The 14,736-nt window shown below is 42.7% G+C and overlaps 1 protein-coding gene across 16 annotated transcripts in view; it reads left to right on the plus strand.

Moving 5' to 3' along the window:
- Positions 1–14,736, plus strand: part of SORT1 (sortilin 1) — a 66,189-nt gene that overhangs the window by 26,041 nt on the left and 25,412 nt on the right. For all 16 annotated transcript variants that reach the window (XR_014299765.1, XR_014299766.1, XR_014299767.1 and 13 more), the window contains exons 4-7: positions 5,982–6,084; positions 7,303–7,467; positions 11,466–11,539; positions 14,535–14,584. Coding sequence is in view for 7 of the 16 variants with exons in the window: in XM_082687506.1 (XP_082543632.1) it covers positions 5,982–6,084; positions 7,303–7,467; positions 11,466–11,539; positions 14,535–14,584 (392 nt within the window). In the remaining 9 variants the exon portion in view is untranslated. The remainder of the gene's footprint in view (positions 1–5,981; positions 6,085–7,302; positions 7,468–11,465; positions 11,540–14,534; positions 14,585–14,736) is intronic.

Genomic DNA, 14,736 nt, shown 5'->3' on the forward strand with positions numbered 1-14,736 from the left:
AGATTGTAAAGTACACGTGCCTCTTTCAAATGTGAAGTTAAAAAGGAAATAAACTGTACCTGTGATTAAGATGATAATTTGGTGTTTGGCAACTGAAAGATGTTTTCCATGCTTTTGTTTGTGGGCCTCTTGAGTCTAACTTTTCACTGTAAGATCAACTTAATGAAACACATGTTAGCATTACTCTACATCAAAATTCTGTACACACCACGAAACTGCTGCTGTTTTGGGGCAGTTGGGTAGCACAGTCGGTTAAGTGTCCAACTCTTGATTTTGGCACAGGTCCTGATCTCAGGAATGTAAGATGGAGCTCCGCCTCGGGCTCCTCGGGCTCCAGCCCCATCTTAGGCTCTGCCATCTGCTTGAGATTTTCTCTCTCTCCTGCTGCCCCTCCTCCCAATAAATAAGTAGATGTTAAAAAAATAAAACGGCTGCTATTTTATTTGTGATTTTATTTGCTATTGAGAGTTGTTCAACCTTTGGAAATGAGTAAGGGCATCTTGAGGTAATTAAATTTCACATTAAATTTTATTCCGTAGTCACTGTAAATTTTTAAGGATCTTACTTGAGGTAAAAAAAAAAAAAAAAGAAAGAAAAAGGTTAATGTGAAGATATCAACAGATATTGAAGCAAAGTGCACTAAACTGGCTTCTCCAGGACATCTTGTATGACAGCCTTTTTAATGATATGCTTGGTCCAGTTTTCACTGCAGTAGATTATTAATAATGACTGCATATTTAGTTAAAATTTTAACTTAAATTTCATTACAAAATATATTTTATTGCTTCTTTTCTTTTTTTTTTTTTTTAAAGATTTTTATTTATTTATTTGACAGAGAGAGATCACTAGTAGCCAGAAAGGCAGGCAGAGAGAGAGGAGGAAGCAGGCTCCCTGCTGGGCAGAGAGCCCGATATGGGGCTCCATCCCAGGACCCTGAGATCACAACCTGAGCCGAAGGCAAAGGGTTAACTCTCTGAGCCACCCAGGCGCCCCTGCTTTTTTTTTTTCTTAAAGAAAAAGTTTATTAAAATGTATGATGTCTTTTTACTACAGCTTCACTTTTATGAACTTAGAGCATATAAAAATCATGAAACTAGGTGGTTTTCATCATTTAGGAAATATTCCCATGAAAATACATGTTAGAATTGCCTTGTCAACCAAAGCCAAATAGGGACACCGGGTACATACTCATGTTTCTTCTGATTACTCACAATATCTTACCTCCTTTATTTTCCCACTTGTGGTTTTCAAAATTTCTCCAAAACACATGCATCCTTTTTTCAGTAAGCATAAAACAATAAAATATTAAAAAGACATAAGGTAACATTAGACAGTTGGGGTAAAAAAAAAAAAGAGAGAGAGAGAAAGACTAAAGTATTGGGAGTTCAGCTTAATGTGAATTCAAATTCTGCCCATTTTACTGGCCAGTCTGTGATTTCAGGTCTGCTGTTTTGTTGCCACATTTTAATAAGCTACATTCTCCCTGTTGATCTTTTAACTGGAAGTCTCAGTACCGCTGGTTGTCATTGTTCTGCAGAGTTCCCATGTATCCTGAATTGGGAGGTACGAAACCATTGCTCCTAGAGGAAAGAAAGATTTCAGCTCCCACAAACCTCTGCTCATACCATTCTTTTTTTTTTTTTTAAAGATTTTATTTCTTTATTTGACAGACAGAGATCACAAGTAGGCAGAGATAGGGAGAAGCAGACTCCCTATTGAGCAGAGAGCCCCATGCGGGGCTTGATCCCAGGACCCTGAGCTGAAGACAGTGGCTTAACCTACTGAGCCAGCCCAGGTGCTCCATCACACCATTCATTTTTGTTCATTGATCAGTACATGATCTTGTTTTATGTACATTTCTGTTGAAAGAAGACACCTTATTTAATGTGTATTATTGATTCATTAATGTTGAGGTCGTTTCCAACTCATGCCGAGAGGATGCTTTTTCTAACTTTTCTAACCTTATTTTCTCCATAAGGCACATCAAAGCCTTCTTGTGCTGAGGAACACTAGCCCTCCAACACTGTGCTTGGGTGCTATTAGAAATAGCAGAATCACCAAGAAAAAACACAAGTGCAAAATGCATGGCACTAAATAGAGTGTGAAGAATACACTTATTGACAGTGTAAAAGCTGACAGAAGAAGGCCGAGGGTCCTCTTCTCGGACCCCAGCTGGGAATATGCATGCTGGGTTACTCACTCTGTGTTCCTCACTCTGTGCATGCCTGCTAATGACTACAAAAGTGTCAGGAGCAAGGGTTACAAATACGTTTGAGTGTGCAGTCAAATTTTTAAATAGAAACCTAGGAACAGTAAGGATCTACTGTGTAAGCTTCCTGATCAGTGAAAACTAGAAAACAGTAGGTTGTTTTTTTTTAAGTTTGTTGTCATCCTTGTTGCTTTTATGTTGCAATTTATAGCAACTTAATCATGGCAAAAATAAAGAAACAGAAATGTTTAGGCCTAAAAGCCAACAAAACAAGGATATCTATGCTTGTATGTGGGTGTTTGTTTGCTTGTTTGTGTGTTTTAAGAGAGAGAGTGCATGCACGTACACGCGCGCACACACGTGTTGTGCGCACATGAGGTAGGGGGATGGGGGAGGGAGGAGAATCTTAGGCAGGCTTCATGCTCAGGGTGGATCATGACCTGAGCTGAATTAAGAGTCATATGCTTAAGCGAGTGAGCCACCCAGGTGCCCCAAATGCTTGTTTGATGTAAAATTATCTGAGATATTGTAGAACTCTCATACTGTTACTTTCCGTTAAATGTCTGTGGTTCAGATACCTGGTGTTACAAGTTCCAATAGATTATAAATGAAAAGTCCTCAAAAACAAGGATGTAATTTTTGAGTATTGACATTTGGGTTGAGTGTCAATATGAGTCTTGTGGGAAAAAACCCTTTGAGTGCTTCCTTCTACTAGGAATTTTGATTTTGTCTTACTTGAAGTCCTATACGATGATTACTTCTTTTTTCATTTATTTTAATAATGTCTAGATCTTTCTTGTTCTTTGAAGGTATTGGGTTCTATTCTGAAAATATTTGTATTTTAACACTTCAGCTGCAAATATGTACATATTCTTATGCGTGTTTACAGCACAGATATATGCGTAAGTGATCATTTATTTTTGGCAACCAGAAATTGGTTATTTTCTATTCAAAAGACTTGTTTCTAAAGCAGATGGTTTCACAGGATTTACTTATCGTTTGACTGCTGTTTATGACACTATTAATTATCCTCTGGATTTTGAAAAGTAGATATATTTTTCAAGATGTTGCTTTGGTTTCCTCTTCATGATGTATGTTGTGTACTGATAGAAAATAAAGCTACTTTATTATTTTTTAAGATTTTATTTATTTATTTTAGCAAGAGAGCACCCAAGCAGGGGCAGGAGCAAAGGGAGAGGGATAGGGAAGGGGAAGGAATCTCAAGCAGGTGCAGAGCATGGAGCCTGACGCAGGGCTCAATCCCAAGACCCAGAGATCATGACCTGAGCTGAAACCAGGAGCTGGACTCTTAACCAGCTGAGCTACCCAGGTGCCCCCAAATAAAGCTACTTTATTTTTTTTATTTTTAAATCATTTTTTAAATATTTTATTTACTTATTTGACAGAGAGAGGGCGCACAAGTAGGCAGAGAGGCAGGCAAAGTGAGAAGAAGCAGGCTCTCTGCTGAGCAGGTAGCCCAATGTGGGTCTCGATCCCAGGACCCTGGGATCATGAGCCAAGCAGAAGGCTGCTGCTTAACCAACTGAGCCACCCAGGCATCCCAGTAAAGCTACTTTAAAATAAAGTGTTATATTAAAATATATTCCTTGGCCTTGCATGGCCTCAGCAGAACCCTGCATTAAATCCTAGCCTGTTGATACTAGTCCATTGTGCTCCAGTTGTTTTTTTCAGTGACTAAAGTAGTGTAGTTGTAGATGATTTTTTGTTATGCTCATGTTGCTTTCTTTTTCTGAAGAGCAGGGTTGTATTTGTTGTGCCAAGTTCTTAAAAAGCAAGCAGGCTTGCCAACAGGTTTGTGGAGGTTCACTGGGGATGTCCTAAAGGAGGGGAGATTTGTAAGCTGGTGATAAGCAAGCTACTACAAACCCCTTTAGACGGTTGTCTGAGTGACTAAGGATCTGTACCTCGTGGAGTGAGGAATTGTTTATGCGTAATCCCTGTGACCTGCTATCCGGAAGATAAGAAAACTTTTTGTACTCCAAAGCCAAGGATAGGGTAGTAAAGAATCAGTTGGACGGTGCCTAATCCCTGTTTTGTTGAGGAAGAGTCTTTCAGACAACTTGAATTTAGGTGTGGTTTGCTTTAGCATGCAGTCAGGGACCTCCACGAACACTCGGAGACGCTGCCTTCCTGTCTGGCTCAACTTCCTCTTAGCCCATCTTTACTGTGGGGACATCAGCCCTGGCAAGATTGTGGAAGTCTACAGGTTGTAAGAGAATTTTATTTACAAATAAAATAATTCAAAGTTGCCTCTAGTATGGGGCTGAGAGTTAAGAGAATTGCATTGTAGTTTCAGTTTTGCCCTTAATTAACTGGTTGCCTTCTCACAGTTTGCCTCCTTGGGAACCTCCTCAGCTGTGAGGTGAGGCAGTTGGACAAGATGTTCTCCTCAGTCCCTTGCATCTCTCTCATTCTGTGTTCCACAGTTCTGTGATTCTTTATTTGTGGAGGCTTCTACCTGAACTACCATTTGTGAAGCCATATACCCTATCTGCATTTATCAGCGAACACTGCATTTATCAGCAGGCAACTAACTGGCCGCACACAGCCGTCTTCACCGACGAACGTCTAGATCTCCCGACTGCTGAGATGCCGCATTCTCTATCATGTTTTAGCAGACTGCACACAGTATGAAACCCAGCAGATATAGATAGCTACTGACTTTTTTGCTTTTAGTTTGCAAAATCAAAACACAAAGCTGAATACTTCTCAAAAATATTGTTGGAATGAACTTTTAGAAAAAGCTTTAGCAACCCAAGAGATGAGATTAACTTTGTTTTCCTTAGCTGTTTTGTGCGAGGCACACTGTGGACATGGGTGCCTGGTACGGCAGCCTCCGGGAGTGGGGGGACCTCAGGACTCCTGCTCCTTCGTTTGCAGCTTGCAGCTTTATCGTTAGGGCTGTGCATGACTAGATTAGTTTGGAGGCCTTTGGCTACATTTAGCAGACATCCCAACCCAGACTAGCTTAAATAATAAGGGAATTAATGGCTCATAACTAAATACAGAAGAAGGATGGGCTTTGGTGTTAGTTCAGTCCAATGTCATGGGCTCTGCTTCTCTGGAATTCCAGAATTCCCTCAGCAGTTCACTTTTGTTGGCTTATTTTTCAAGTTGTGCTCTCATTTTGCCAAAATGTCTGTAGCAGTTTTTTGCTTTGTATTCACATATTACAGGGTTGGCGTTTCCCAATCTTTGGGTCACTGACATTTAGGGTCAGCTAATTTTTTCTTGTTGTGAAACTGTCCTGTGCATTGTAGGATGTGTGGCAGCACCCCTGGCCTTCACCCACTAGATGCCAGTAGCATCTCACCGCTGGGTTGTGATAATAAACGTCTCCTGACAAGCCAAATGTTTGCGGTTGTGGTGGGGGCTGGCGGGCAAGAATGCATTGACTGAGAACCGCTCAGCAAAGGAAGACATCATTTTGTCAGGTGGCTGTCTTAAGGATAAAGAAACATGTTTCCTCAAAGACCCCAAATTTCCCCCTTTTGTCTTACTGGGTCTACCTGGGTCACTCCCATTTCTGACCCTTCACTGGTGAAGGGGAAGACTGTCCTTCAGACTAATCAGGCCCACCACTAGAACTAGAGATGGGATCCATCCCCTGAGGCAGGTGACTGTTCAGGGGAGGGTGGTGAGTGCCTCAGCCAAGGCAGTGGGCAGGGATCATGTATGGAAGCCAGGCAGGACTCCCGAAAGTGTCCTTGACTGCTGCATTCTAAATGTGTTTTGCTCTTCTTCCTCTCAGTGAGGACTATGGAAAGAACTTTAAGGATATTACAAATCTCATCAATAACACCTTCATTCGGACTGAGTTTGGCATGGCTATTGGTCCTGAGAATTCTGGAAAGGTGAGACTCATTCACACACATATGAAGCTGTGCTTTGTGCGACACATAGGGTTGTCAGATAATAATGTTGGAATGGTCCAGTTGTATATAGCAATATATTTAGTTTGCTGTTAGTGCATTTTATTTTTTTTTAAGATTTTATTTATTTATCTGATATAAATATTTATTTTTATTTAAAGATTTTATTTATTTATCTGACACATATATTTATCTGATATAAATATTTATTTATGTGAGAGACATAACAAAAGAGGGAACACAAGCCAGAAGAGTGGGAGAGGGAGAAGCAGGCCTCCTGCCAAGCAGGAAGCCCAATGCAGGGCTTGATCCCAGGACTCTGGGATCATGACCTGAGCCAAAGGCAGACACCTAACAACTGAGCCACCCAGGCGCCCCATTAGTGCATTTTAAAATTAAACATAATTTAGTGCTGTTCATCAAAGAATGGAATTCAGCACACAGGTTCTTTTTTGGGAGGGGGGGTCCCTATCCAAGATCCTAGCCAAACTCTTTAAAATTATGTAGCAGGGGCAGCTGGGTGGCTCAGTGGCTAAGCCTCTGCTTTCGGCTCAGGTCATGATCTCAAGGTCCTGGGATTGAGCCCCGCATCGGGCTCTCTGCTCCGCAGGGAGCCTGCTTCCCCCTCTTTCTCTCTGCCTGCCTCTGACCATTTGTGATCTCTGTAAAATAAATTAAAAAAAAAATCTTTAAAATTATGTAGCAGGGGCACCTGGGTGGCTCAGTGGGTTAAGCCGCTGCCTTCGGCTCAGGTCATGATCTCAGGGTCCTGGGATCGAGTCCCGCATCGGGCTCTCTGCTCAGCAGGGAGCCTGCTTCCTCCTCTCTCTCTCTCTGCCTGCCTCTATGCCTACTTGTGATCTCTCTCTGTCAAATAAATAAATAAAAAATCTTAAAAAAAAAAATTATGTAGCAGCTGTTTGGCATCACAATGTATAATCCAAAAAACAACATTTTAGCTTTGGGCAACTAACTAATCTCAAACTGAGCAAGCTAAATTCACAGTTATGATGCACTATTTCAATTTAGGATAATATTTGTTATAAGACTAATACTTGAGTGTAGTATACCTATAATCTGTTTTTATAACTCTTTGAATTTTTGGAAATTTCTTAACGGATATCTGGTGAAAATGGTGTAAGAACTTCTGTGCTTTTATAGTATTATACTCTGAATCTGAACTTTTTTCTTCTTTATCAGGTGATTTTAACAGCAGAGGTGTCTGGAGGAAGTCACGGAGGAAGAATCTTCAGATCCTCAGATTTTGCAAAGAACTTTGTTCAGACCAATCTCCCTTTCCATCCTCTGACTCAGATGATGTATAGCCCTCAGAATTCTGATTATCTTTTAGCCCTCAGCACTGAAGTAAGTATAGTTGAGGAACTTGTGTTGCTTTTTTGCATTTTTATAAACTGAAAACACACTGTTTTAAAAGAACCCTATAGGAAATGCCTTTATATTGGACTGCTTTCTAGTGATTTTTTAAGGCATGAATTTGTATTTTTTGCATTATTTTCTGGTTTGGTAAAGGGCATGATTTTCGTGTACTATCTATTCCAGACAAGTATGATATCTAGCTGTCATTACACAGTAGATGCAGTGTGCTCTCAGAGTAATGAACTAGAAAACAGTTTAATGTAATTATTCTTGTGCTTCAAGGGACAAGCATAAACTCTCAAACTCCTAATGGTGTTACTCCTTTCCTATGGCCAAACCACATCTTCATAATTTTTTTTTTGTTAGCTCCCAGTATATAAATCATACTGATTTCTATCTTTGATACTCCTGTATTAAATATCCAGAGTTTTACATCGCTGCATCCCCTACCATATTCCTATACTGTCCCCAGGAACCTGTGCCTCTCCCTGACCCTTCCACCTCTCTTCTGAAAGTTCTATGGGGAGCACATTTCACTTTTCCTTTCCTGGAGTACCAGTCTCCTTTACCATCGACTTTAAGGGCCCAAAGTGGCTGAGTTGCTAGACTGTGATAATCATAATTATACTTTTCATTTACATGGGCTCTTTCTCATCTTATTTCTTAGAGCGTGGTCTTCTGACCTGCAATATCAGTTAGAAACCCCTGGGAGATTCTTTTAATATGCAGTTCTTTGGCCCCGGTCCATACATAGTCTGCCAGTGACTTTTGTTTTTGAGGTGGCTAGTATTTTTAACAACCTTCCCAGCTGAGTCTGCACGCTAAAATTTGAGAGCCATTGCTGTGGGGACAGAAAGTGGGTCATCATCGTGGACAAGCCGGGCTGAGCAAAGGGGTAGCATGGGGAGGATGAAGAGCTGTCTGGCGTCTGGGCCTTCTGTGCAGATCTTTGAGCAGAGGAAAGGCTAGAAGACTCAAGGAGACCAAAGTTAAGTTTAGCAAAGGAGGATAGAGGAAGGAAACTGGCCTGCTGGGTAGGCTTCAGATCTTAAAGCAACAATTCCAGGAAGTCAGCCTCCAGCAGCTTGAGCTAGGCCCTTCAAGGGAGCACAGAGACCCCCAGAGGAATGGACAGAATCAGCAACCCCTCCCCTTTTTTAAAGATCACTTGTTTATTTATTTGACAGGCAGCCATCACAAGTAGGCAAAGAGGCAGGCAGAGAGAGAGGCAGAAGCAGGCTCCCCACTGAGCAGAGAGCCTGAAGCGGGGCTCAGTTCCAGGACCCTAAGATCACGACCCAAACTGAAGGCAGAGGCTTTAACCCATTGAACCACCCAGGCACCCCAGCAACCCCCCTTTTGAATTCAACCCCATTGCCATTACCAAGTGTCTTAAGATTATTGAAACATGCTGTCCTCAGGAAGAGGTAGTCACAGTCCGCTTTTATATCTCAGTTTCTTCCAGTTAAGGGTAAGTTGGAGGTATAAATAATCAGGTTTGGGGTGCCTGGGTGGCACAGTCGGTTAAGCATCCAACTCTTGGTCTCGGCTCAGGTCATGATCTCAGGATTGTGAGATTGAGCCCTGCGTCAGGCTCTGCACTAAGTGTGGAGTCTGCTCAAGATTCTCTCTCTTCAGGGCACCTGGGTGGCTCAGTGGGTTAAAGCCTCTGCCTTTGGCTCAGGTCATGATCCCATGGTTCTGGAATCAAGCCCTGCATCGGGCTCTCTGCTCAGCAGAGAGCCTACTTCCCGCCCCCTTCTCTCTCTGCCTGCATCTCTGCCTCCTTGTGCTCTGTCTGTCAAATAAATAAATAAAATCTTAAAAAAAAAAAAAAAGATTCTCTTTCTTCCCCTTTCCCCTACTTGCTCGCTCTCTCTCAAATAAATAAATAAAATCTTAAAACAAGAAGAACAACAAAAACCCAGGGTTGAAAAGACAGACCAATATGTACTAAGATATAACTATAAGTGATACCAGATATTTCCAAGTAGAATTTGGTAAATTAGAAATGCTGGGAGGTGAATGTTATCAGAGAAATAAAGAGTTACAGAAGGAAGAATGGTGGGTAAGTGTGGAGGGAGCACTGTAGGTAAATTCTGCCTCGATCAGCCCCTTATAATTTCAGCTGTACCAGGACATCTCTGTCCCAGCTCCACTGGGTCTGGGCCCAGTGGGCTTGTGTTGCCAATGTAACGGATATTGTCTGTCTTTATCTTACCCAGCCTTTGCTACATTTGAAAATAAATGGCCAGTCTCTCCTTTCGGGAACTTGGCTTCCTTGGCTTCTTTCTTACCTTCTAACCATTCCTTCCTGGTCTCTTTCATAAACTTCTGTCAATCTACCCTCAAGCTGCTATTGCTCATTTCATTCTGAGCAATCTCCTCCCCTCTGTCCATTGTAACTGTCCCTGTAATGTGTAAGATTCTCAAATCCATATTTCTGGCTTCCTCCTAGCACTTCAGATTTCTATCTTCTCCCCCCCCCCCCCCCCCACACACACACACTCTGCCCTACAGGAAAGAGCTACCAGTTCTACCAAATCTAGTTTCTAGATTCTTCCTGAGCCTATTCCTCACAGGTGTGGTTTAGGGCCTCACTAACTCTTTTTTTTTTTTTTTTTTTTTTTTAAGATTTTATTTAAGAGAGGGCCCCTGGGTGGCTCAGTGGGTTAAGCCGCTGCCTTCGGCTCAGGTCATGATCTCAGGGATTGAGGCCCGCATCGGGCTCTCTGCTCAGCAGGGAGCCTGCTTCCCTCTCTCTCTCTCTGCCTGCCTCTCTGTCTACTTGTGATCTCTCTCTGTCAAATAAATAAATAAAATCTTAAAAAAAAAAAAAGATTTTATTTGAGAGAGAGTGAGCAAGGATGAGTGAGGGGAACAGAAGGCAGAGAGAGAAGTAGACTTCCTGCTGAATAGGGAGCCTGACACGGGGCTTGATCCCAAGGCCCTGGGATCATGACCTGAACTGAAGTCAGACACTTAGGCAGCTGAGGCCCCCAGGGGCCCTGGAGTTTCACTAACTCTCAGTGAACTAATGGGGTACAGCTTTTTTACTGCTTTTCCTGTTTCTGGTCTGAAATCCATCTCTCCTGTTGCCATTCAAGTATTATACCTTTAAAAAAGTAAAACTGAGGGGTGCCTTTGTGGCTTAGTCAGTTAAGTGTCCGACTCTTGATTTTTGGCCCAGGTTCTGTGATCTTGGGAATCTTGGAGTTGTGAGATCGAGCCCTGTGTCAGGGGTTAGCATGCTTAGCATGGAGCCTAAGATTCTCTTTTTCCCTCTGCCCTTCCTCTACTCCTCCCATCCCATATTCACGTGTGTGTGTGCATACTCTTTCTCTCTCTCAAAAAAAAGTAAAACCAAGGGCCCTCACATCTCTCCCTAGCATGAGCCCCTTCTTTCCTCACCTTGGAATTTGTGCTCCATCAGTGTCTGAAGGCTTTGAACTCCTTGCTGGCGCTGTGATGTTTTATCCCCTCTGGCCTCAGCTGGTACTACTGTGTATTTGTGCAATAACATCCCATCTCCCCATTTGCCTTCTTATGGTTACACTGCTCATTATTTAATACTAGTTCAGCTGACTTCACAAACTGTCTCTGAAGCATCCTTGCTCCCCTCCTTATTCTCACCCTGGACACAGTGTTTCCGTAACTTACCACATTGTATCAAAATCTTATCCATGATTCTTGTTAAACCCTGAGCTCCTTAAGAACAGGGAATATATTGTCTTTGTGTCCCTAGTGCAACCTCTGGGGACAGTGCCTGGCACACAGTAGGCACTCCATAAGCATTTGTTATTCTGAATTTCCAAAACCCTGAAGGGGCCCCCATCACCCAAGTGTGTATGGAGGGCAGGCTGCTTGATGGAACTTCAGTGTGTGTGTTTACTGTCCCAAATGATTAGATATGAATTATTAAAGGTCATATAAGCAGCTGCACAAGACAAAGCTGGAATTCTGATAAGTCATTTATAATCTTTCAGAATGGCCTGTGGGTGTCCAAGGATTTTGGGGGAAAATGGGAAGAAATCCACAAAGCAGTATGTTTGGCCAAATGGTGAGTAACAGAAGACTCCATCTGTGCAGCGCCCTAACCCTATCCCGACAGTGCTGCCAGAAGTCACAGGATTAAGTACTGAGCACTGACTATGTGCCAAGTAATCTTCAGGATGCCATGAGGGGCATAAGGGAAGGGGCATGCATGACACAGATCTTGACCTGGAGGAACTTCTGATTCTGCTGGGAAAGAATCCTTAATCTCACTAAGCATTAGGATTTAAAATGTAAAACAGGGCGCAGGACTGAGTAGCTGCTGCCTGTAAAGGTTTGTTCTCCATAAAAGGTGACATCAGGTGGAATAGCATAACACACAGCTCTGACCTGGGACTTATGTACTTCTCTGTGGCCAGATTTATACTCCCTCACCTAGGGATCATTCCGGCTGTGCGGAATGTAGCAAGGAGTCAGGAAGAAAGCCTGGAGAAACCCAGAGCACTAGAGTCACCCTGTGCATGCACCAAAAATCCTTTCCCTCTCTCAGTGGAACACCCCCCAGCTTACGCACGCGTGCACACGCGCGCACACACACACACACACACACACCCCTCCCTGCTTAAGATGATGCAGCTGAGGAGCTCTTACTTGGGAATTGGGTCACCTTTGTTCAAAACTGGCTTAGTCAGTGGCTTAAGCCGGGCTCTGGTGTTTCCCTTTTGTGAAAGATTTACTGGGGGGAGTTTGGGGGATGGTGGAGCTAGAATTGAATTAAAAACCTTCATACCACCACAATTCTGATTATGCTCCCACCCTTGTTTAGAGCCTTTTCTTTCTCTTTGACTAATTTCAGCAAATTTGCATCTAGTTTCCCTGTGGAGAGCAGATTGGTGCCCGAGGTCGGGGGTATGAGTGCTAGCAACCGGCATGGCCAGCTTGAGATGCCAGTGCTGAGAGCAGCAACACAGAGGCAGGAGAGCTGTAAAAGCAGCTATACCAGAGAGGCCGTGACAGGATGTGCTGCTTTTGTGCCGGATCAAGAGAGCCCACGTAGCTCAGTAACTTCTAATGGGAACACTGTGTTACAGTGTCAGATGTTTGATGTTCATGAACATGACCCATAGTCCCAGGGAAGAATTTAATAGTTAATGTCCTCTACTTAGGGATTCAGGGAGATGTGTAATACATTGCCAAATATATCTACTGAAATTAAAATATTAAAAAAATATTGCTTCAAGAGGCCTTTTCCCAGAAACTGCTAATAAAATGAGGTCTGTGCTGCCGCGCTCTGGGACACAGGCTACATCTGCATTCGGTCTGTGTATTTTCACGAATTGTGTTTGTGCCTTATATGGTCTTATCAGGAAGGAAGTAATTTTAAAGGAACTAAGTTAACAAGTTGCTTCACTCTCAGTGGACCTAAAGTATATAGAATGTGCTCAAGTAAGACTGTAGTAAGTTTCGTTCATTAAAACTCACCATGATACATGTATATCAAATCACTGCAGTGTGCACTCTCAATGGTATTTGTCAGTTAGACCTCAAATAAAAAGCCAAAAGAAGCAAACAGAAAACTCATCTTTAAAGCTAAACCTTTAGGGATTCCTGGCTGGCTCAGTTGGTAGAGTGTGCAACTCTTGATCTCAGGGTCATGGATTTGAGCCCCATGTTAGGTGTAGAGATTACTGAAAATTTTTTAAAAATCTTTAAAAAAAACCCTAAAATACATTTTTATTTTACTTTTTTTAAAAGATTTTATTTATTTATGTGACAGAGATCACAAGTAAGCAGAGAGAGAGAGAAGAGGAAGCAGGCTCCATGCTGAGCAGAGAGTCCGATGCGGGATTTGATCCCAGGACCCTGAGATCATGACCTGAGCTGAAGGCAGAGGCTTAACCTCCTGAGCCACTCAGGCGTCCCTAAAATTTGTTTTTAAGTGGTATTTTGTATCCTCTATAGGGTTTCTTTTTTTAACTTTTGTTTGTTTACGTTTCTTTGATTAGTGTCTAAATATAAGATAATTGGACAGCTGATAACTATTTACACACCTTTTAGATCTTTGATTTCTAGGAGTTGACAGCCTGAAGTGCTGAAAGAACATGCTCAGAGCCCACCCCTTGTGCTGGTGCTCATCCAAAAGTACTGCCAGGTTCTGAACCTACTGTCCTACAAACTCCCTTTCCAAGATAGAATTTAAATAATTCAACCTCTGACCTAGCTGTCTATTTGAGATGAAAGAACTAAGTTATTTAGCACATGCAAAGCATTGAACTAGGTTCTGAGGGGAAACAACAAAGCATAAAACTTCATACCTGTCCTAAAGAACCCGATAATGTAGTAGGAGAGGGAGGTGTACACTGTTCATTAAAATAATTAAATAAGAGACAAAGGAGTGCCAAATGGCTGGTGCAGAATGGCATGGTGCTCTAGAACACAATGTTTCTCAACCGCTGGCACTCATGACATTTTGGACTGGAAAGTTCTTTGCTGTGAGGGAGTTGTCCTAGCATTGCAGGATGGTTAGCAGCACCCCTGGTCTCTGTCCATTGGTACTAGCAACAACTCCCCATCCCTCAGTTACAACAATCAGAAATGTCCCCTGGGGAGTGAAGTCACCCCCAGTTGAGAATCTCTGCTGTAGAAATTTACAGCAAGGAAGCTTTCCAGATGGAGTGCCAGGAAAAGTTTCACGGAAGAGCTAGATTTTCAGTTGGAGCCTAAAGACTGTGAGGTTAGATCTGATTATAGGAGAGAAAAAAGCATTTCAAGCCGGAAACAGGAATAGCAAATGTAAGAGGCAGATTTGGAGAGTATAAACAGACCAGTTTGACCAGCTGGAAGAGTTCATGAGAAGTAGTGGACAGGCAAAATCCTGGGCCAGGCTGGGGGGCACCTTGACCAGTATGACTGGGAGAGTCCGGCATACAGCTCCCCAGAAGGCCATTTCACCTGGCACCCATGGATGGAGCTTATATCACTAGAAGCTTGCTTGGAGCTTTGTGACTGCCGTTGACAGCAGTCTTGAACCGTGTCTTTTCTCTGTCTTTGCCTCTCTTTAGGGGATCAGAAAACACCATCTTCTTTACCACTTATGCAAATGGCTCCTGCAGTAAGTATATTTTAGTTCCAAATAAGAATGTCCTATGGTCGGGACGCCTGGGTGGCTCAGTGGGTTGAAGCCTCTGCCTTTGGCTCAGGTCATGATCTCAGGGTCCTGGGATGGAGCCCCGCATTGGGCTCTCTGTGCGGCGGGGAACCTGC

The sequence above is a fragment of the Mustela nivalis genome (genome assembly GCF_964662115.1).
Source record: "Mustela nivalis genome assembly, chromosome: 10".
Taxonomy (NCBI): Eukaryota; Metazoa; Chordata; class Mammalia; order Carnivora; family Mustelidae; genus Mustela; species Mustela nivalis.